A 23,206-nucleotide genomic window follows, 5' to 3' on the forward strand; every position below is an offset into this window, starting at 1 on the left:
TGTTTGAAATATTATTTGAACTCAGTCCATGTGATTTACACTGTTTTCTTGAACTCAGCCATATTTACTCAAACTTGGAGTTTTAAACTGATATCTAAACTATTGTTTGAGCTGAGTATCATTGCTTTACTGTTGCCCGAGGGGCTGTTGACTATTTCTGGACTGATTAAGGCCGAGGGCCTTATGTGAGGGCATGATGAGTGTGGTGAGGAGGCTTTCACGCCTCGTATTGATACTGTTCAGGCTTTCAGGCCTTGTTGATAGCGCTTGGGCTGTAGGAGCCCCTCCGGAGTCTGCACACCCACAATGAGCGCGGGTACCCATTTAGAATTGGACAGTGGTAACAATGACACTGTCATACGTGTTTTGGTCAGGTAACAATGACTGACCAATCAGGTAACAATGGCTGACCAGTGGTAACAATGGCACTGAAACACGCGTTGGGTCAGGTAACAATGGCTGACCAGTCAGGTAACAATGGCTGACCAGTGGTAACAATGGCATTGAAACACGTGTTGGGTCAGGTAACAATGGCTGACCGGTCAGGTAACAATGACTGACCATACTTGAGCATACTTGTTTTATTAATTGTTTTCAAAGAGAATTTCTTGCTAGGTTTCACTGGTTCCTACTGTTTACTTGATTTTACTGTTTGAGATGGCATTATCTGTGCCTGTGTGGGATTTTATATTCTCAGTCGTTATTCATTTTTATTGCTCACTGGGTCGGAGTACTCACATTACTTCCTGCACCATGTGTGCAGAGACAGGCACCGCTGAGTTCGTACCTGAGCGCTGATTTCCTTCCAGACCAGGCGGACCAGGAGAGACGAGGTAGCTGTCGACGTCCACAGCCCCGTTTCTTCCTTATCTTCTGCATATTTTATTCATCTTCAGACTATGTTTTCCAGACTTGTAGTATATTTTTCATCAACTCTGTAGTAGCTCGTGACTTGTGACACCCCGATCATCGGGCTGAGTTTGGGATGGTTGTTTCCGTTATGTTACGTTTATTTCCGCACGTGTGATTAATCAGTATTTATGGATTAAACCTGTTTATGCTAAGAAAATGTTAAAAGCAAATGTTGATTGTTTCTGTTGGCTGGCCTTGTCTTCACGAGAGGCGCCATCACGACCGGGTGGGAAATGGATCGTGACACTTGTGTAGAACAAACAGAAGGAAAGTCGGATAACCTTTTATATTTATCCAGTATGATTATAGTAATATGAATATATTCAACCTTCCTTTCATTTATAGTCTCAATATGCCAATCACTTTGGCTTATACATTTGAAACTCAAAAAGTTTCTTTTGAGACTTACTACAATATCAATGTCATGAATAAGTTTATTCATCCGGGTAATAATAAGTTAGTTCCTCCGAAGCTCTTAATTGATTTAGTACTACAAGATCTTTTGTCACACCATTCATATGGTGAATGTCTCTTTCACAAAGAAAGTTATATTATAATAAAGTGTCATGGTCAAAGTCATCATAAGCAAAATTGAATTTTGCCTTTAATAACCTTTTATAAGGCACGTCAGTATATATTTTTGACGTACCACATGTACGCGACCAATGACATATTCATGTAACCACACAGTAATATTAATTATCTTTCTTCCTCTTAAACCTCCCTTAAAGGTGAGTTGTGGATGTATCCAACGCGTCTTTGTTCATTACACACATATTGCTACATTCACCTTCAGGAATGAGTCTCCATTCTAAATGTTTATCACAAGTCACATTCTCTTCAGGAAATAGAGTATAATCATTGCGACGTGATTTATTATTTTCCATACCAATTTGATGATAAACATTGCCTTTACCTTTTGAAGGATATATTGAGAACCCTTATTGTTCTCCTTTTTATAATTACTACCATGAAGACGATTATTATTTCGTTTCTTGCCACGACCACGCCAATTCATATGGTACGATAATTATATTATATTTTTCAAAATCATCATCAATATGATGCATTGGGAACCAATGTCTTACCTTCATAAATGCATATTATGCCTTAATCATCCGGACTCGAACCCTCTTATTATTACGGTGCACAAGAACTTGATGCATTATTCTCAGATTGTCGTGGGACTTACCCCCGACCATCTATGAAAATATCAATTATCACTCTTGTGGTCATAAGCAAAAACAAAATTAGTTATAAGAATATAATCACTTCTGCTAGTCATGTATATCATGAAACTGAATATAGTTCAAGTATATCTTCTAATATAAATAATTAACTATTGGTTGATAAATTTTAGGCACAGGTAAACCATCAGCAAAGTAGTAACAACCATGTAGAAATTGGTTAAGAGATCATTATGATTCATTGACAAATAAATCGTATAACTAAGCATTCACATCTGCCAACTACTATTTATCCTCTCATCTTCCAAATAAAATGAATCTTAAAATTCTCTTCTTTAAATGAGAGAGCCATCTTCAGAATTATTAGTATATTTATAGGCTTTAAATTTGCAGCAAATAACTTGTAATAAATTATGATGGTATCTGACAAATATTATAGAATACATAAACAAAATTTTACTGGAGAACTCTAAGTGTTTTCACAATATATTAGTAGCAAGTTAAATTTCCATGACAAGTGAGAAACATATGCATGTCCAGTACTTATCGAATGAACCAAAACACTTGATCAAGTCATTTCAATTACACATAAATATATCCTTTTAAAAAAAAAAGTATTATATCTGAATATAAATTTAAAAGAAATTTGTTAAATAAAATTACTAAGGTCATCTTCAGTTAAGAGGAGTTAACGAGTATTTCTACCAATGAAAAATCATGGCAAATTTTTACAATATCTCTAACCAAATGCTTTCTGATATACATGTGAATAATGAATTACTATATAATTATTTTATGTCTATTAATTTCTTTTCTGTGACGACATAAAAACTACTATAAGAACTTGAATTAATATAAAATATGTAACATGTATTAAGACATACCTGGAGGATATATGAAAATAAACCTTAAAATTGTAATGGAAAGGATTAGAGCCTCGTGCTGATAACGTGTTATGAAATAAAAGCAATATAGCAATTAACTAGGACTAATAATAGAAGAGAATGATAACATTAGAACAGATGATTTATTTCTTTTTTTTTTGAGTATCGAATAGGTTCATCAGTGAACCTATTTATAGAAATATTTCGTTGTTACAAAACCAATCCAAAACCTGTTATGGATACATAACCAATCTAAAACCTGTTTTGGATACATAACCAATCTAAAATCTATTTTGGATACATAGCCAATCTAAAACTGTTATGGAAGATATCCATCGTTGCAAGTGGATGAAACCATTTGCAGGATTTATGACAGTAAATTAAAAAATAACTCATGCTAGTGTTTCTTTTTATTGTGGTTGTGAAAACTAAACTTTGTATCACATTTGTACTATATTTGTTTCCTTTTAATTGTAAATATAGGCCAAGATATCGCTGTCATTGTCACTCCAATGTTGTCAAGACGAAAGATAATCCAAACCGAAATACAGATAAAGAATCAAACCTAATAGCTGAGGCTGTTCAATTATTGAGTGACAAAGTGGCCAACCTCCCCTACCTCCAACCCCTGCCAAAAAAAGAACTTTTACTATTTATTAATGTTTTTCTTAATAATTAAGCTGTTCGGGTCAGCCTAATTAATTTGGTATGTATCCGTTACTAGTATTCACCAGGTAGGAGGAGTAGAGGAAAAAAAGAAGTCAAAAAACGACAAAAAGATAGGGGAAATCCAGCAAGCAACAAAGAACCAGATTCTGAAGTAGTTGGCTAATTTAAAAGGAGCACCATCTTATTTTGTATATAGAACACAAGGTGGAGCTGAGATTCTAGAGAGAGAGAGATTCTAGAGAGAGAGAGAGAGAGGGGGGACAAAAAGGGTAGCTGAAGGTGGAGGTAGCTCATCTTTTCTTCTTGCAGTTGCCTTTTGTTCAGCTTTCTGAAAGGTTTTTATGGAAGACCTAAAACATCATCTGAGGTATGGTATACGTACATGAGTTCTTTCTTTTAAAATTAATTTACTTTTCTGGGTCGATTTCTTAGGATTAATTCTGCATACTCCTCATGCTAATTTTTGGGATAAAAATGTCACCTTTTTTCAAAATACTCTTTATGGGAATTTCAAATCTTTCTTCTCCCTTTCTGGTTAAGGATATTTCTTCTTGAAAAAACCCTTCCCCTTGTTTTCTCAACTCACTGTGTGTATGCGTGTTTTCTGTATGGTGTGAGACTTGGTAGTGAAAATTGTGGGTCTGTAGATCTTTTTTTTTTTTTTTTTGAATGGTTGTTTGTTTTTAAATATTTTTTGGGGTTCTTGTATAATTTCTAAAATATTCTTTGTCTGTTACATTCTTCGTAACTGTCAAAGTAACATACTTCATCCTTAAACCCTGTAATATTAGTGATAAAGTATCTCTCTTTCTCTGTCGTCTTCCTTGTGCAGTTGTGCGCCTTTTGCTTTTCCTATCACCATCTTGTTAAATCTCGAAATCAAGCAGGAAAATGGACATCAAGGGTGAATAATTCTCATTATCTTGGAAGGTTGCAAAGCAGCTAAAGGAATTAAAACAAAGAAAAAGAAAGAGTATTATGATATCATTTGGATGATAGATAACCTGATTTTCTGCTTGTTATGTTTCGTTGCTAGTGAAAAATTTACCCTTTAGTTTGATTCCTTCTAGTTCTTGACGGTTGAATTTGAAAGTCAACTCAAGGAATGGAAAATCAACAAGAGAAATTAAAGAGACCATAAAAAATCACTTTCCTGTTTGCACCCGCCACCCCCACTCCCATTTTTTTGTGGAAAAATGAAGATAGAGAGGACAGATTTCCACTTTTATGTGGTGAGTAATTTTCCACTTTCTTGATCACCTTACAGCAGCTGAAAGTGTAAAGTAGAATTTAAACTTATGGAATATCTTCTCTAACTGATAGCAATTTACTTAAAATGCTTATGAAGGCACAGACAGCTAGGTAAATTGAAGATTTGCAAAATTTTCGAGTATTCTGTTAGGTGTCATTGCCTTGTCCTCGACATGCATTGAAATTCCTCCATCTGGCTTTCGTTCTAGAATATTTCTGTTCAGTATAATAAGAAATTATGCAAATTCATGTGTGCACTTTTAGTATTATCAGATGTTGCTTTGGCGATGGATGTGTTCAATTAAGTTTATTTTCCTTTTCTTCAGGTTGACACAGTAATATGCTAGAAACATGGGTAAAAAAGGCAGTTGGTTTTATGCCCTCAAAAGGATTTTTGCATGCAACTCCAGGAAGAAGCTTACCTATGTAAGTTTATAAAAATCCGATTCCTTTGAACTTGATATTCTCATATCATTTATTTATCTACCAGAAGATGCTAGCTCATAGAGAAACAAACTGAGTTCAACAATTGATTCAGTTGCCCTTTTTTTCGCCTAACTTCTAAAACTAGTTGAGATCCTGTTTTATAAAATGGTTCATGATTGCCTTCAATATTACTGAATAGATCATATCAGGACTAGGGGAAGAACTTGCAGGATATCTGTGGTTCAAACATTGTAATACAATTCTTACCTAAATTGGATGATTGTTACAGGGATCAGCGAACAAAAATGCTAAGGAAAAGAAGAAGGCCCGTAGAATACTGAGGCATGGAGAGTTCAAATCATTCCTCTTCAGAGAACCAAGCAGTATTGAGAAAATACTGGGGGAAGTTGATGATCAGAAACTACTTGTTAGGCCTCCTGCTTCTGAACAATCTGGCATTCCATCTGCATTCCCTGTGAGACCAACTTCCCCGAGAATCAGTTCACCTAGAGCTGCATCTCCTCAAAGTTCTTATAGGGCTGCATCTCCTAGTGCTACTTCTCCAAGGATCGCCTCTCCAAGAGCAGCTTCTTCAAGTGTCATCTCTCCTAGGGCAGCTTCTCCAAGGGCTACCTCTCCTAGGGCAGCTTCTCCAAAGGCTACCTCTCATAGGGCAGCTTCTCCAAAGGCTATCTCTCCTAGGGCAGCTTCTCCAACGGCAACCTCTCCTAAGGCAGCTTCTCCGAGAGTCTCTTCCCCTAGAGCTACTTATCCTGAAGTGAGTAGGAACCACAAAGAGATTAGCTATGCTAACAGACTAGAACCAACTTTGACGCTCCATCTTGCAGCAACCAAGATACAGGGAGCCTACAGACGGCACATGGTAAGGTTCAAGATAACTCCCTCATGCAATGTTTGGCTGAAAATAGCATTTAACAATATAGCTTGATTTTTGTGAGCTAGCTAGATCTTGAGTGATAAGTTACAAGTCAAGTTATTGCAAACTCATGATATAACTTTAGTTAGCCTGCCAAGTAATCGTTTGATTCGTTTCCATGTCTGCTGCAATGTTTTAAAAGGCGGGGGCGTGAGGCGAGGCGTAAGCCCTGGGACATGGGGCGTAAGTCCCACGGATCTTTAAATTTTACTAATTTCAAGAACTTTAAGATGGTATAAAATAAAAAATAATTATAAAAATTACATTAAAATCACAAAATCATACTCCCTCCGTTCCAATTTATGTGAACCTGTTTGACTGGGCACGGAGTTTAAGAAAAAATGAAAACTTTTGAAATTTGTGGTCCTAAACAAGTCAAAAAGGGGCCCAGAGTATTTGTGTGGTTATAAAAGCTTCTCATTAAGGGTAGAATTGTAAATTTAAGCTAAATTGTTCCCAAATTTAGAAAGGGTTCATTCTTTTTGGAACGGACCAAAAAGGAAATATGTTCACATAAATTGGAACAGAGGGAGTAACAAATAATCTATTCACAATATTTATAAATTATAATTCAACTATCAATAATACAAAAGTATGACATATAATATGCAAATTAGCTGCAACATTGTTACAGCTCAAACATCAAAAGTAATGTATTTGATACGAAATCTTATATTTATCTCTTAAGAAAGTAATGAATCTTGAAAGAATTTCGATATTATAATTTGATATTTTTCTTAAAATACTCCTTTTATTTGATATGCTTTGAGAGAATTTATATAAAAATATAATTGACAATTTAAATATGATTCTCAAGCATCGTTCATTTTTAAATTTCAACAAGTTCATAAAGTGACACATAATTCACCATACAATACCATGATAAGTAATTATTTGTAAATANAATAGTTACTAGTTAGTACCGAGCTATTAAATTAATAAGTATTGTATCTCATAATGAGAAAAATAATATTTAGAAAAATAATTATAAAAAAAATTATGGACTATTATATAGTAAAGACATAACAAAAGTTAATAAATAAATACATTTAAAATGTAAGATTTATTTAAAATTAAATATCATAACAGTCTTAGTGGATAACGTGCAATAATTTTTACTTTAATTATGACATAAAATACTCTCACTTAATGATTTATAATTAGGAAAAAAGTAATTTTGAATAGTGAACGATTTATTAAGAAATTTGAGGATTTACAAGGTTAGTTACATACAATTGCATAAAGTTCTATTAGGCGAGCCCAGTACGCTGGGCGTTGAGCGTGACCGGGGCGTAAGCCCCAATGGCCGAGGCGTAAGTCTCACGGAACTAAGCCCCATACATAAGCCCAGGGGCGTTTTACGAGTGCTCCGCCCCGAGGCGTAAGTCTCACGGAACTAAGCCCCATACATAAGCCCAGAGGCGTTTTACGAGTGCTCCGCCCCAAGGCGAGCTCCGGGCGAGTCCCAATTCTGCCTTTTAAAACAGAGGCTGCAACTATTTAACTTTGACAAAGACAAGCATCAAAATGAAAGAGTAAAATTATATGTGATAAGCTTTGTGCTCTGTTAAATACTTGTGGCTCTCTTAGTCTAAGATTTGGGTGCTTTTTCTATGGAGAAATTCCTTACTGTATGTTACAGAACCTGGTAACAGGTAGACAAAGTTCTAGCCCTCTGATTAAAGCGTGTATGAGTTTCATGGTTTCAGGCGCACTTCTACCTACGAAGTTAGTTTCTACCACGATTGGTCTTATTACTGTAGTTCCACTTGATCTGCAGAAATCCTTTGATCTTTGTCATTGAGTATTTACTTTATGATAGTTTGACTTGAGCATTTATGCTTCACGATTCATTCTTATATTCTGAGCTTCTGGAGATCTTATACCTTTCACTATTTCTTTTAGTAGATTGTCTGTGAAACGGACAAAATTTAACTGATCATAGAAAGACCACTTTCCTTGGCCAGGAACTCCTTTCTTTATGAAATTTTCATAAAAATAAAGTAACTTGCAGATTATCTGAAATAGGGTATAAAACTAGAGATTGAAATCTTCTTAAATCGTTTTCAAGAAACTAGTGAGTTCCCCCATTTCTGGTCCTAATGGCTTTACTGCTAAAGAATTATGCTCGTGAAGCATGGAAAATTCAGAGTCTGCATTCGTCTGTCAAAAGCTTCTTGGATATTCGAGTAATTTAGTTATTTTCAGCGTGTTGGAGAAGCTTTTTATGTCAAGGAAAACAATATAGAATTGTGTGTTATGATTGTTACTCCTCTTGATTCAAGTAGGGGGTGAATAGAAGTTCACTGCTTATAAAAAGATTAAAAAGAAAAACATTAGACTCCTTTCTCATTTTCTCCCTTTCCCTGAGCAGTTCATATTGGCGGGACAAGAATATATTTGGTTCCAAAGAGAGTATATCAATTGCTAATAATAATTGTTATATGTCCTATGTGAATGTCCTCTGCTTCACAGGGAAGGAGGAGTTTCAGGTCTTTGAGGGGTTTAGCAAGACTTCAAGGAGTGGTCAGAAACAGAAATGCAAAGCGGCAGACAGCAAATGCCATGAAGCAAATGCAGCTTCTAGTTAGGGTTCAAATGCAAATTCAGTCAAGGAGAACTCAGATATTCCAGACACTCCAAAGTCAAGCTTACACGAATGATAAAGAAGCTGAGAGCACCCTAAGCAAATGGACTCAGGTGGTAAGTCTAAACTGCTACATATCTTGAGGTGTTCACCTATTTAGTGGTGGTGATTTAGGCTGATGCCATATCTTGGAGTTACTGTTTGCCTACATTCTTTAGTTGATTTAATTTTATTCAATTAAATTGTGTGTTTTTCCTCATTATTGGTGCTTTTACTCCTTGATTATCTTGTCAAAGAATTGATGGATTCTTCCAATGGTCAAAGATGGTATGCAGCTTCTTCAACAATGCCAATTTAGATTCTAGGATTTTGTTTTGCACATATACTGTGGTATAAGTATATGAGAGTTCTCGAATTGTTCTTTTCTTTTTCAAACATATTTTGAATTACCTCTGATGTTAAAAAGAATTTTGGTTTAGACTGGGGCAGGTAACCATGATGATTGGGATAATAGTGTGCTAACTAAAGAAGAGGTAGAAGCAAGGCGTCGAGAAAAAGTGGAGGCTGTAATCAAGAGGGAGAGAGCAATGACCTATGCATATTCTCACCAGGTACAAGCTTATGTCCTTTAGCAATTAAAGAATCTGTGGGGGGAAAGAGGTAACCATTGGTGTAAATTTGCTTTTATCATGCCAGAAATTCATCATTCTATTTCGTGCAGCCTGTGGAAACGCCAAGTTATTTGGATATTTTCTCTTAGCGCTTCTCTTGCTTACCACTTCTTTCTATTATACAAGTCGCAGCACTAAGTGCATCATAACAATTTCTCGCCATCCGTTTCGCCAAGTTATTTAGATATTTTCTCTTAACAGTTCTCTTCTTACCAAGTCTTTTACATAATACGAATTCTGGTAATAAGTCATCACAAAAATTTCTCCCTGTTTGTTGCTCTTGTTGTTTTTGGCTAACCTTAAGTCAGCGCCTTTGCACTTCAAAGACTTCCAAAACAAAATGCACTTGTGCAAATTGCCACAAAACATCAGAACTTTCAATTATCTTGTTTCAACTTCCTATTAGTCTGGGTTCTGGCAATACGATCAAGGTAGGACATTTATTATCACATTGGTTCAGAGTACTTGATCATTGTGTGTTATTCTTGGGTAAGACATGTTGACAAACTCAATACACATAGTACTCTATGATGGCTTACCGTGTCTGCATTCCTTTTTTTATCAGTTGGGGAAAAGCAACCCTAAATCAGCTGTGGACATCCGAGCTAGTGGAATTCCTTGGTGGTGGAACTGGTTGGATCACCAGCTACCTTCAGGAAATGATTCTGAGAGCCAATCTGCTTTGAAAGACGTCCATGTAACTCCACCAAGGGCAATTTCGGAGCACAAGCCAACCCCGTGGCGTCTAAGTCATAACTTCAGACACCTCCATTTGGATAATGACAGTCATGAATCAGTTACACCAAGGTCAACTAAGTCCGCAGTTCCACTAAGGGGAAAACTAATGCATACTCCCAGAAGAACATCATCACCGATGAGCAGTACGAGCGTATCAAATTACTCAAGACGCCGAGCTAGTGCTGCTAATTCCCCTTTCAGTCACTCCTTCAAGGATGATGACAGCCTCACGAGCTGTCCTCCTTTTTCAGGTCCAAGTTACATGTCACCAACCATCTCAGCCAGAGCTAAATTCAGAGGAAAAAGCATTCCTGAGGAGAGAAACACAGGTAATACCCCATCAAACAGCTCAAGAAGGAGGTTATCGTTCCCTTTGACTCCAAGGTCTGGCAAAGATGCTACTTCTCTAAGGGATCACGACTCTACAGGAGATCATATGAGTGTGGGTTCTACTGCTTCGACGCCCTCTGTAGTTCGAAGGAAACCATTTAACAGATTTGTGTGATAATATATCTGTTACGACTTCTTTTGACATCTGTATTTAGCTCCGAACGTGGTGGTTTTTCTTCTTTTCTTTTGATGTGTATTTAATGGTGTATGATGTTCACACAATACTGATGTAAAATAATGAAGTATGTCAATCCAGACGGTTTTGCAAAGATTCAGTGTGCCCATTCTCTTTTGTTAAGGGAAAGAAGTCAGGTGTTTCAATGTTCCTATGTTTGAACACAGATGTTTATAATTTTTGGCTGTAAGATGTTAGAATGTTTATGACACAAAATTTGCTTCTACTCCTAATCTCCCGGGGGGGTGGGGGGGGGGTTGGGGGGGGGGTTATTTTTCCTAAAATGAATGGGGGTGTCATTTGTGTTGAAGACTATTCAAAGTTGGAGTCGAAAATTTAAATGTATTTAGGATTTTGTATTTGCTACTTTTTGGATTATTGTTTAAATAGGTTTAATGGAGATAGGTTTTCTAATTCTTACTTGCAGCTTGTTTGCATGGTTGTTACCTATTGTTTTATTACTTTAAATACAATGTTTATTTTGATTGTTACTTAAATTTTATTGTATTGTATCGTTAAATTCGTCGTTATGTAACGATGAAAAGTGCCAATTTATGTAACGACCGATTTTGTGTGGTCGCGTCGTTACCTTATTTTTTCCTCTCATCTTGCCTTTCTATATTATTAAAAAATTCTATTTTTTTTGGTCGAAAGTAAAAAAATTTATTTCAACCAGATTTTCAATTTACATTACCTGCACTTTTTGACTCCAGTAGCAGGTCTCAAGACTAAACCAATAAAACAAGAAACTATACAACCCTGAGGTTGCCTATCAAAGACCACTTATAACAAGCGTGGATCTTTCCTCTATCTTATTTGCTATGAATTACAAGTTAGGATAACTATTCAGTGTAACCAATACAGGTTTTCATTTGCATTTCTGTTGTCCTGTTATGTGCACTTGGCTTGTAATGTCTTTAGCTCTGTCCTTGGCCTCTCTTTTCTGGTTCTGAAATCTTCTATCATTTCGTTCCATCCAGATATGATACACCACTGCTGCAAACACAACTCCTAGAATTATTTTCCTTGGGTTTCTATTGTTAGCATTGGCAGATAACCACTTTACTTCAACTTCCCAGTTTGTGACACTTCTTTGATACCTTAGCCAACTTAGCATTCCTTCCCATAATCTTTGTGAGTAGGAGCAGTCAAAAAACAGGTGATCATGTGTTTCTTCTATATCTCTTTCACATAACACACATGACTGTGGCACCTGAATTTCCCATTTTGCCAATCTGTCGATAGTAGCTAGCCTTCTTTATACTGCCATCCATAATAGAATTGATGTTTTGGCATAATTCCAGTCAACATGACTAGTGATTTTCATTGGGCTTTAGGATACCTTGGAATAACATGTAAATAGGCCTTCTTAATACTGAATTTTTCATCAGTTGCAAAGGATTCTATGACTGTTAAGTCAGTTGCCCACCATTCTCTAGCAGTGAAAATTTTCCTTACTAACCAGCTGACCTGCTTTGGAGCATCCATGGTAGTAACATCCTTCTGTTTTATGTAATGACTGTGGATCCACCTAATCCATAGCTTATCTTTCTTTGCCATTATAGCCCATAGGAGTTTAGTCAAAGCAGCCTTATTCCATATCTCATAATTGATAATATTTAGACCCCCAGCAGCTCTTGGTTTACATAGTGTTTCCCAAGCAACAGGAGCTCTATGAGCATTGTCATGTACTCCAGTCCATAAGTGGCTCCTACAGATGTTATTAACAAGCTTAATGACTTTTTTTGGAATGAGGAATACCTATGCCCAACAGGTCTGCATTTCAAATAGGACACTCTTAATGAACTGTAATCTTCCAGCATAGGAAAGGAATTTTAAAGTCCAGCTTCTGATCCTATCAACAATCTTCTCAACTAGTGGCATGCATTGATGGATAGTGAGATTCCTTGTGGACAGAGGAACTCCAAGGTATTTGAATGGCAGAGTTCCCAATGTTAAGTGTAACTCAGTTAGCATTTTATCTTTGAAGTCCATAGGCACTCCTGCTATGTATAATGAACTCTTTTCCAAATTTGCTTTCAGCCCAAACAACAGAGAAGTGTTCAAAAGCTCCCATCATTAGCTTCATGGATACTTCCTCTGCTCTACAGCACATCAGTGGATCATCAGCAAAGCAGATGCGTAGAACTTGTAACCTTGCACATTTTGGGTGGAAATTAAAGTCAGAATTCTGAATGAGTGTCTTTAATGATCTGTTCAGGTATTCCATTGCCCGTACAAACAAGTATGGAGACATTGGGTCTCCCTGCGTTAACCCCTTCTTTGCTGTGAATCTGTCATAGTAATGTATAACTAACAGTAGTTACACATTCCATGATCAATGTTACCATCTTGTATGGGATCCCAAACTCAAGCAGTATTGATCTCAAGAAGCTCCATTCTACTGAGTCATATGCTTTTCTCATATCTACCTTGATCATGCATCTAGGAGAGACTGTTTTTTGAGTGTAACCCTTAATCAGCTCATGTGCCATTATAACATTGTCAAGTATGTGTCTACCTTCTATGAAGGCAGATTATGAAGGCCCTACTAGTAGATCAACAATAAGCTTAAGTCTAGCTATAAGTACCTTAGCAATGATCTTGTACAGTGTAGAACAGCAAGCAATAGGCCTAAACTCCTTCACATAAGTAGGATTCTGAACTTAGGGGATCAAAGTGACTGTTGTGCAGTTAATTTCTTTCAGTAGTCTACCAGTTTCAAAGAATTTTTTTACTGCTTCTGTGACCTCCCCTCCAATAATTGGTCAAAATTTCCTAAAGAATTCAGCAGGATATCCATCAATACCAGGTGCCTTGTCACTAGGAAGACTTTGCACAATTTGACTTATTTCCTCTGGTGTTACAGGCTGTAAAAGTTGCTGCTGCTGAGTTCATCTGCTGCTGTACCCAGTAATTGTTGAAAGAACTGAGTAAACTCCTTCTGTAACTGTTTAGGCTCAGAGACCTTGATCTGCTTTTCATTATCGATGCAATTAACCTTGTTTCTTGCTTGTCTGGCTCTCATATAAGCATGAAAGTACTTAGTGTTGCAGTCTCCTAGTTTGATCCATGTGACCCTTGACTTCTGTCTCATTATTTGTTCCTAAATTGCTTCCCATTTCTCTATAAGTGCCAAGGTCTTCCTTTCCTTTTCAATCAGTAACTTGTTGAAATAGTCTTCACTAAGCTTTCCCTGTACCTCCTTAAAATTGTCTCTCAATTGCTCTAGTTTTTGATCAACTAAGGAGTGTTCCTGTTGAAGGCCCCAAGTATGTAAATCTACTAGCTTCAACTTCCTCCATATTGAATACATTGAGTGACCTTGAATCCGTTGGCTCCAAGTAGTCTGTACTACCTCTTTATACTCTTGTAATTGCATCACTGTAGATAGTAATCTAAAAGGCTTTTTCACTTTCAACTTAACAACATTAGTATTAATCATTATAGGTGAGTGATCTGAGCAACCTGCTAACATGTAAATAGCCTCCACACCATTATACTATTGGAACCAATCAGCATTCCGAAAAGCCCAATCTATATGACTATAAATTCTAATATCAGCATCCCTCTTATTGCTCTATGAGAATTTGCAGCCTCTTTTTGTGATTTGGCCCACCCCAATATCATCAATACAGTTTTGAAAGTCAGTTATCTCTGTTTTGATGAACTGGGACTCCATTCATTCTGTCATCCACATGTAGCACACTATTAAAATCACCTATTATAAGCCAAGGTCCATTACTTTGAATATTCCTCAAGCTTCTCCAAAGTGGGATTCTGTGCTGAACACTATGTAGTTCATATATAAAGGTTATGTAGCTGGTAAAGGATGAATTCTTATCCTTGACTAGGCAGTGTATTATCTGATCTGAGGCATCCATTACTGTGACTTGAACATTTGCTACTTTCCAACCTATCCTAATTCTGCCATTTGGTGCATAAGCATAGTTATCCTTGAACTTCCAATTAGCACCCATCTTCCTCTGTATTGCTTATGCTCTTTGTTGTTTGACTCTAGTCTCTAGGCAAGCTATCATATCTACCTTAATCATCAACAAGAACTTTTTGAATTCTCGTTGCTTATAGGACTTATCAGTCCTCTTATATTCCAGGCCAATCATGGAGGATTATGATTAATAGGATTGGTACTCTCAGCTGCCCTTTGAGCTTTATCATTACTAGAAGATGGTCCCTGATGACTTTCATTTGATGGCATTTCCAGTATTGTCAGGGGTGCAAATGAATTTCTTCTAGCTAGTTCTTCATAATTAATATCCCAATGACTCTTTATACCAGCTGATCCTTGAGTAACCACTGCCTGTTTGCCTCTATTAGTCACTTGTATCTCTACTACTGTCTCCTGCTAGACTTAAACTAATTATTGATCTACTGGTAGGGCCTTCACAATCTGCCTTCATAGAAGGTAGAAACATACTTGACAATGTTATACACGAGCTGATTAAGGGTTACACTCAAAAAGCAGTCTCTCCTAGATGCATGATCAAGGTAGATATCAGAAAAGCATATGACTCAGTAGAATGGAGCTTCCTGAGATCAATACTACTTGAGTTTGGGATCCCATACAAGGTAACATTGATCATGGAATGTGTAACTATTGTTAGTTATACATTAATATTGAATGGTAGATTAACTGACAGATTCGAAGCAAAGAAGGGGTTAAGGCAGGGAAACCCAATGTCTCCATATTGTTAGTCCATGACATCATAAAATTGTATGGGTCAAAATTAGGTATAGTTTAGCGAATACAGACGGACGAGCTGAGGCCGAGGTAGAAACCAAGCACGGTTCAACGGCGAGGAGTCGCTCAAAGGGAGAGACCAGTGCCGAGGTCGAGTAGAGAGCAAACAATTACAGTTGTTAGAATATTCCTGGGATTATGAATAGGAATATTCTGCTGAATATTCTCCCACATTGTACTTTTTTAGGGTTTTCTAGGGATATCCCTTATAAATAGGAAGAGAGAGGAAACAAAAGGGGATTCAGAACTTTCATGAAGGAACATCTTGTTAAAAGTTGACTATCAGGAATATACAAAAAGTTTGTTTTGTCTCTCTTGTTTGGTTCCATCACATAATATTCCACTTTAGCTCACAAGATCCAAGAACGCATAGTCCACTTCCGTTGTCTGCTGTCACACGTTGTAGTCAGAGGAAGGAATCATCCATCTCATCCAACATTTGGGTGACAAATTCCTTCTTATTACATTTAATGCCATTTATCACATTTATTGCATGTTTTCATCCTCATATTTATTAATAATCATTGAGCATTAACTCAGCATTTGTTGACTTGAACACGGCCACATACCGTCTAAGTTGTTTAATTTCGGATCTGGAATTTATTACTTTTAACTTGGATTCACCCCTTATCTATTTATTAAATTGGTTTAACTAAAAGAGCTTAAAACTTTTTGGTCAAACAATTTGGCGCCATCTGTGGGGAGTTCCTAGTTAAAAAGTTTAGTCTCTTCTAGATGTAAAAAAAAACACAACAACAAAAGCTCCCTTTTTCTTGTTTTCACAAGCTAACAATGGTAGGAAACAGGAAAGACTGAAAGCAGTGATGGGTGTCACTACCAATCTCCTAGGTACCATCAACGAGGTGGACAGGAAAGACGAGGAGAATGTGACGCCGAGCGCCTCACCCGGGCAAAATGATTCACCCCCTCCTCATGGGAGTGTAACCGTTTCACATGAGAAGGGAGCCTCCACGTACACGACGGAAGAAGCGCCGCCCACAGTGAAAAAGTTATTGGAGGCGTGGCTGACAAATACCCTAAGTAGTATACTCAACAAACCCGCTCAAGGGGCGAGTAGGAACACCGCATGAGTTGACACCCCAATAACCATCAACGAGCAACACGCCCCTCCCCCAATAGGTAACCCTCACACCGTTGTTGTTGCAGGTAACGACGCCCTCGTTACTATTCTGGAGAAAATGGAAGAAATGGAGAATGAGAATAAAGCGCTTTGCGGCCAATGAGGGAGCACCAAGAAAGAGTTGATAAGATACCAGGCACCCCGAAACTCCTGCCAAAATGGGATGTCGGTCGGTTCGTGGAGCAGCCATACAGTGAGGAGGCAGCCCCACATGCCATACCCAAAACTTTCAAAATGCCACCATATTTGAAAATATACGACGGCACGACGGACCCTGAAGACCATATCATTATTACGTCGCGGCGGTAAAAGGCAACGACCTCTCGAAAGAGCAGGTACCGTCGGTGCTGCTGAAGAAGTTCGGCGAAACACTAGCAGGGGGAGCCTTAACATGGTACTCATAATTACCAGCACGTCCCATAATGACGTTCGAAGAAATGGCCGACAAGTTCGTCACCGCCCATTCCGGTGCCAAAAAAGCAGAAGCCAGAGTGAATGACATATTGGCCGTCAGGTAATCGCCTGACGAAAGACTCAGGGACCTCTTCACCCGGTTCAACAGAGTAAGAATGAGCCTGCCATATGTATCGGAAGGTATGGCGGTAGCGGCCTTTTAAAGCGGGTTAAACAGGAACGAGTCAAGGGCGACCAGAAAACTATTAAGAAGACTCATGAAATACCCCCCCTCCCCAACCACTTGGGAAGAAATTCACAATGCTTATTGCACCGTGGTGAGGGCTGATGAAGACGACCTCAATGGTCCGACCCAACGGCTAACAACAGTCCAAATGGAATCAAGGAAACATCGTCGGAATAACAGCCGAAGAGATCACGCAGGCCCACGCCTCAATCGGGAAAGGCACTAACCGTACAACAGAGCGACCATCCCAATATCTCCCCGCCAAGCCGAAGGGGCGTCCCGGCCACAAGCAAAAACTTACCGAAACGAAAGAGGTATGCCTCCACTATTATCTACTCACAATTTTTGTGTGTCTCCTTCAGAAATAGTTTACGCCCTGGAGAAGCTCGGTCCCAAGGTGAAATGTCCACAAAAGATGAAGTCGGTCCAAAATTCCAGAAAGTCGAATGCCCTCTGCGAGTTCCATCGGGAACGGGGCCACAAGACCGAGGATTGCATAGCCCTACGACAAGAAGTAGTGAACATGCTCCACCAAGGACATTTAAATGAGCTGATGAGCGACCTTAGGGAGAGCCAATTTCGTCCATGGGCGAGAACCACATCAAGGCCCCCCAAAGCCACCCTCCCCCGCTCGCACCATCCAAATGATCATCGGCGAAGGCGACTAAGCAACAATTAACCATGTGAAGTTCACCACCACACATATTGAAACGGTCGATCACCCACGAACGGTATGATAACCTCGAAGAAGTATCATCTTCGATAAGTCAGATACCCACGGCTTGACCTTTCCTCATTTCGACGCTCTTGTCATTACTTTACGAATTTCAGATATCGATGTAAAAAGAATCATGGTAGACGACGGGAGCGGCGCGTGTATTATCCACCCCAGAGTTCTCAAACAAATAAGACTCGAGGATAAGATAGTACCACGCTGCATAACACTAACAGGTTTTAACAATGTAGTTGAACGAATCTCCGGAGAGATAACATTGTCCGTCCTGGCCGGGGCGTCACCCTAGAAACAACATTCCATGTCATGATCCAAGATACCGCCTACAACGCCATTATAGAGCGACCCTGGATACACGCCATAAAGGCCATCCCGTCCAGTTTATACCAGGTCATCAAGTTCCCTACCCCATGGGGAACATTCAGCATCCGCGGTAAACAGCGCACAACTCAAGAATGCTACCGCATCGCCCAAGATTGCACATACACCCAATAGTTAAGAGAGGGGGGCTTAGGAGAAAAGTAATTACCGAAGTCGGGGCCCGAGTCCGACGAACAAATAGACGTCGTTAGAGAACCCGACGTCGTGGAAGCCACAGGGTCAATAGTGGAAGACCTCAATCCCGTCCAGCTGGACGAAAGCGATCATAACAAAAAAACCTATATCGGCCACAAACTCACAGAACCAGGTAAGTTCCATAAATTTTTAGCTGACAACGCCGATCTGTTTGCTTTCTCCCATGCAGATATGCTAGGTATCCCGAAAGACATTGCAAAACACAAGCTGAATGTCGATCGACTCTACCGGCCGGTATGACAAATCAGAAGAAAGTTCAATCCTACAATCAACGAGGCCGTCCACGAAGAGGTAGAAAAATTGCTCGCCAACAGTTCCATTCGAGAGTCAAAGTACCCCCAATGGGTCGCTAACGTGGTCATAGTGAAAAAGAAAAATGGGAAATGGTGGATGTGCGTAGACTTCACAGACCTAAACAAAGCCTGCCCGAAAGACTCCTTCCCGTTACCTCACATCGATCAGCTCATCGATGCAACAACAGGACACGAGCTATTAAGCTTCTTGGACGCCTACTTAGGCTACAACCAAATCCTCATGGAGGAGGAGGACCAAGATAAAACCACCTTTATAACCCATCAAGGGACGTACTGCTACAGAGTCATGTCGTTCGAGTTAAAAAATGCAGGCGACCTATCAGAGGCTGGTCACCAAGATATTCAAAGAGCAACTCGGCAAAACGATGGAAGTCTATATAGATGACATGTTAGTCAAATAAAAGAGAAAAGAGGACCACATCAACCACCTAAGGGAAGCTTTCGACATACTTAGACGATACGGCATGAATCTGAACCCCAAAAGGTGTGCTTTCAGCGTGACCTCGAGGAAGTTCCTCAGTTTTTTGGTGTCGTAGAGAGGCATCGAGGTCAATCCAGATCAAGGCTATAGAGGGAATACCTGAAATTTTGACCAGCAAGAAACAAGTGCAGAAGTTGACGGACGTATAGAGGCCTTATCGAGGTTCATCTCACGATTCTCTGATAGATGCCACAAATCTTTCAACGCGCTCAAAAAGGACAACGGACTCCAGTGAAATCCCGAATGGCCCTAAGAGAGCTAAAGGCATTCTTGTCCTCGCCCCCATTACTCGCCAAGGTAGAACTAGGTGAACGCCTCTTAATTTACCTTGCCGTATCCGACGTTGCAGTAAGCGCAGTCTTGGTCCGTGAAACAAAGTTACGCAATCTCCAATCTATTACATTAGCAAAATCTTGGCCGATGCCGAAACGAGGTATTTCCACCTCGAAAAACTGGCCCTAGCATTAGTCGTAGCTTCACGAAAGCTGAGACCCTATTTTCAATACCACCCCATCTCGGTGGTCACGACCTTCCCCTAAGAAGCATCCTACACAAACCCGAGTTATCGGGTAGATTGTCCAAGTGGGGCATCGAATTAAGCGAGCATGATATAACATATCAGCCGCGAACAGCGATAAAGTCGCAAGTACTCGCCGATTTCGTCGTCGACTTCAGCGCCAAAATACTGCCTAAGGTCGAGCAGGAAGCCACCCGTACCTCCCCTAAGTTACCCGACCTATGGGTCCTATACACCGATGGTGCCTCCAATGCGGTAGGAACTGGAATGGGACTCGTGCTCGAGGTTCCAACAGGCAAAGTCATCCGCCAATCCATACGGTGTCCCGACATGACTAACAATGAGGCCGAGTATGAGGCCGTAATTGCAGGACTGAAGCTAGCTCTCAAATATGGAGCACGGCGAGTCATCCTCCGATGTGACTTGCAACTCGTCGTCAACCAAGTCACAGGGACTTTCCAAATCAAAGAACAAAGGCTACAAAAATATCAGGCAGAAATTATAAGCTACTGCCCGAGTTCGATGAGTGCCAACTCAACCAGATACCCCGAGCACAAAACATCGAAGCACACAGCCTTGCCAAATTAGCAGTGGCCACCAAGAACTTAAGTGGAAAAGAAAACGTGGTCACCCTCCCCCGTTCGTCGATAGACCAAATTGAGGTACACACTATAAACCTGACTTGGGACTGGCACAACCGTATTACGTCATATTTGCTGGATAGAGTGCTCCCACCCGACAAAAAAGAAGCCAAGAAGCTTCTAATGCAGGCGTCCCGATACAGCATCATCAACCATGAGCTGTACAAAAGAACATTTGGCGGTCCCTTGGCGAAGTGCCTAGGACCAAACCAAACTAGGTGCGTCCTCGAAGAAGTACACGAAGGCCACCGTGGAGCACATACCGGTAATCGAGCCCTTGATTAGATGCCTCATACGGGCAGGCTATTACTGGCCCACCATGAAAAATATGCTCCAATGATCCACCAGGTGGGCGAGCACCTCCACTCCGTCACATCGCCTTGGCCATTCATCAAATGGAGGATGGACATCGTCGGTCCCTTCCAGCAGGACGAGGTAATATACGATTTCTTTTGGTTTTAACTGACTATTTTTTCAAGTGGGTAGAAGTAGGTGCATTCGCCCAAATACGCGAGCAGGAAGTTATCATATTCATATGGAGGAACATCATACGCCCCTTCGGCATCCCCAAAGAAATCAGTTGTGACAATGGACCCCAATTCACCGGAAAAAAGATCGCCGAATTCTTCGAGAAATGGCATATCAAGCGAATACTCTCCATGCCATATCATCCCGCAGGCAATAGACAGGCAGAGTCCTCCAACAAAACAATACTTAACGTCATGAAGAAGAAGCTTGATGACACCAAGGGACTGTGGCCAGAACTGCTATTGGAAGTGATATGGCCATACCGCACCACGCGAAAAACAAGCACAGGAGAAACGCCATATTCACTAGTCTATGGTACTGAAGTAGTGATACCAGTCGAAGTCGGGGAACCAAGTTTGAGATGCTCTAACGAGAGCGGATCAAGTAACGATGAAAGCAGAAAGCAAGACCTCGACGCAACAGATGAGCGAAGAGACATGGCCTACATAAGAATGATAGCTCAAAAGCAGCAAGCAGAATGGTACTACAACAAAAAAGCCAAAGTCAGACCACTCAAGGCAGTGGACTATGTACTCAAAACCAAAACACAAGCGAGCAAAGACCCACGGGAAGGCAAATTGGGAACCAATTAGGACGGACCATACAAAATCACGGCAACAGGAAATAAAGGATCATTCCAACTAGAAACAATGGAGGGAAAACTACTACCAAACAATTGGAATGTCGCCCACCTCAAATACTTCAACTTCTGAAGATGGACGTCCTTCAAGTCGTACTCTTTTTTCCCTCACCCGAGTTTTGTCCCAATTGGGTTTTCTCGGGGAGGTTTTTAATGAGGCAACTATGGGGGCATCTTGGAGTTTAGGTATTTAGTTCATCGCCCCGCCTATCGACTATTTCTCTAGGACGAGCGATGAAGGAACTAGATAGACTGGCACTCCTCGAATGTATGTACGGACCGAAAAGAAATGTAATATTCTCAAATGAATGAACAAAGCAATATTTCTTACACCTCCACCAAATTTGCACATCACGCCAACGCAAAGAAAATATACATTCGACCTCGTTCGAATCAATATACATTCGACCTTGTTCGAATCGTTCTACATTCAACTTTGTTCGAATCGTTCTACATTCGACCTCGTTCGAATCGTTCTACATTCGACCTCGCTCGAATTAACTTACATTTGACCTTGTTCGAATCAATATACATTCGACACGTTCGAATCAATATACATTCGACCTCGTTCAAATCGTTCTACATTTGACCTCACTCGAATTAACTTACATTCGACCTCATTCGAATCAATATACATTCGGCCTCGTTCGAATCGTTCTACATTCGACCTTGTTCGAATTGTTCTACATTCGACCTCGTTCGAATCGTTCTACATTCGACCTCACTCGAATTAACTTACATTCGACCTTGTTCGAATCAATATACACTCGACCTCGTTCGGATCATTCTACATTTGACCTCGCTCGAATTAACTTACATTCGACCTCGTTCAAATCGTTCTACATTCGGCCTCGTTTGAATCAATATACATTCGAACTCGTTCGAATCGTTCTACATTCGACCTCGCTCAAATTAACTCAAATTCAATCTCGCTCGAATTAACTTACATTCAACCTCGTTCAAATCGATGACCTCGTTCGAATCGAACCGAAAGTCAGGGACTTTCTCACAAAAGAACACTCACAAAAAGAAAAGAAAGAAGAGCTAGAAATACACAACAAAAGACAATTGTTCCATTTTAATCATTCCATTCCAATACATATTTACAAAGGGCTGGAAAGACGCCGCCACAAAAAATAGCAAGACACAAAAAAAGCAAAAACCAAGTACAAAGACTTCACGCCGCATCATCCCCCCCATCACCAACGTCACCAGCATACTCATCATCGTACCAAGGGTCGAATGTAAGACCATCTAAGGTGTCTTCATCATTGTCTCCTCCGGGCGTACCGGGATCATAACCACAGGCGTCACGAGCTGGACGTGCCTTGACACGAACATCCTCAAGTTCCGCCTCAAAAATCTTCCCAGCCGTCTTCAGAGACTTGTATATATCAAGTTGGGCC

The 23,206-nt window shown here is 39.7% G+C and overlaps 1 protein-coding gene across 4 annotated transcripts; it reads left to right on the forward strand.

The window, feature by feature from the left end:
• The first annotated feature begins 3,644 nt into the window (after positions 1–3,644).
• LOC109207377 (protein IQ-DOMAIN 14-like) lies at positions 3,645–10,978 on the forward strand. Of its 4 annotated transcripts, XM_019370278.1 has the most exons (7): positions 3,649–4,019; positions 4,485–4,556; positions 5,230–5,329; positions 5,619–6,212; positions 8,742–8,969; positions 9,333–9,464; positions 10,090–10,978. In XM_019370278.1, exons 3-7 carry the CDS (start codon positions 5,255–5,257, stop codon positions 10,765–10,767), a joined length of 1,707 nt encoding a protein of 568 aa, XP_019225823.1. In that variant the 5' UTR covers positions 3,649–4,019; positions 4,485–4,556; positions 5,230–5,254; the 3' UTR covers positions 10,768–10,978. The 4 variants fall into 4 exon arrangements, with proteins under 4 accessions (XP_019225826.1, XP_019225823.1, XP_019225822.1 ...); XM_019370281.1 differs by lacking the exon at positions 4,485–4,556 and having other exon boundaries at positions 3,645–4,019; positions 8,742–8,966; XM_019370277.1 differs by lacking the exon at positions 4,485–4,556 and having other exon boundaries at positions 3,651–4,019.
• The last annotated feature ends 12,228 nt before the right edge of the window (positions 10,979–23,206 follow it).

The sequence above is a fragment of the Nicotiana attenuata genome, unplaced genomic scaffold (genome assembly GCF_001879085.1).
Source record: "Nicotiana attenuata strain UT unplaced genomic scaffold, NIATTr2, whole genome shotgun sequence".
Taxonomy (NCBI): domain Eukaryota; kingdom Viridiplantae; phylum Streptophyta; class Magnoliopsida; order Solanales; family Solanaceae; genus Nicotiana; species Nicotiana attenuata.

Excerpts from the sequence above, each read along its gene's own strand:
- LOC109207377 (XM_019370278.1), top strand. The coding sequence starts at position 5,255 with ATGGGTAAAAAAGGCAGTTGGTTTTATGCCCTCAAAAGGATTTTTGCA. Across the intron at positions 5,330-5,618 it reads CCAGGAAGAAGCTTACCTAT|GGATCAGCGAACAAAAATGC; the intron begins GTAAGTTTATAA and ends TGATTGTTACAG. Across the intron at positions 9,465-10,089 it reads CCTATGCATATTCTCACCAG|TTGGGGAAAAGCAACCCTAA; the intron begins GTACAAGCTTAT and ends TTTTTTTATCAG.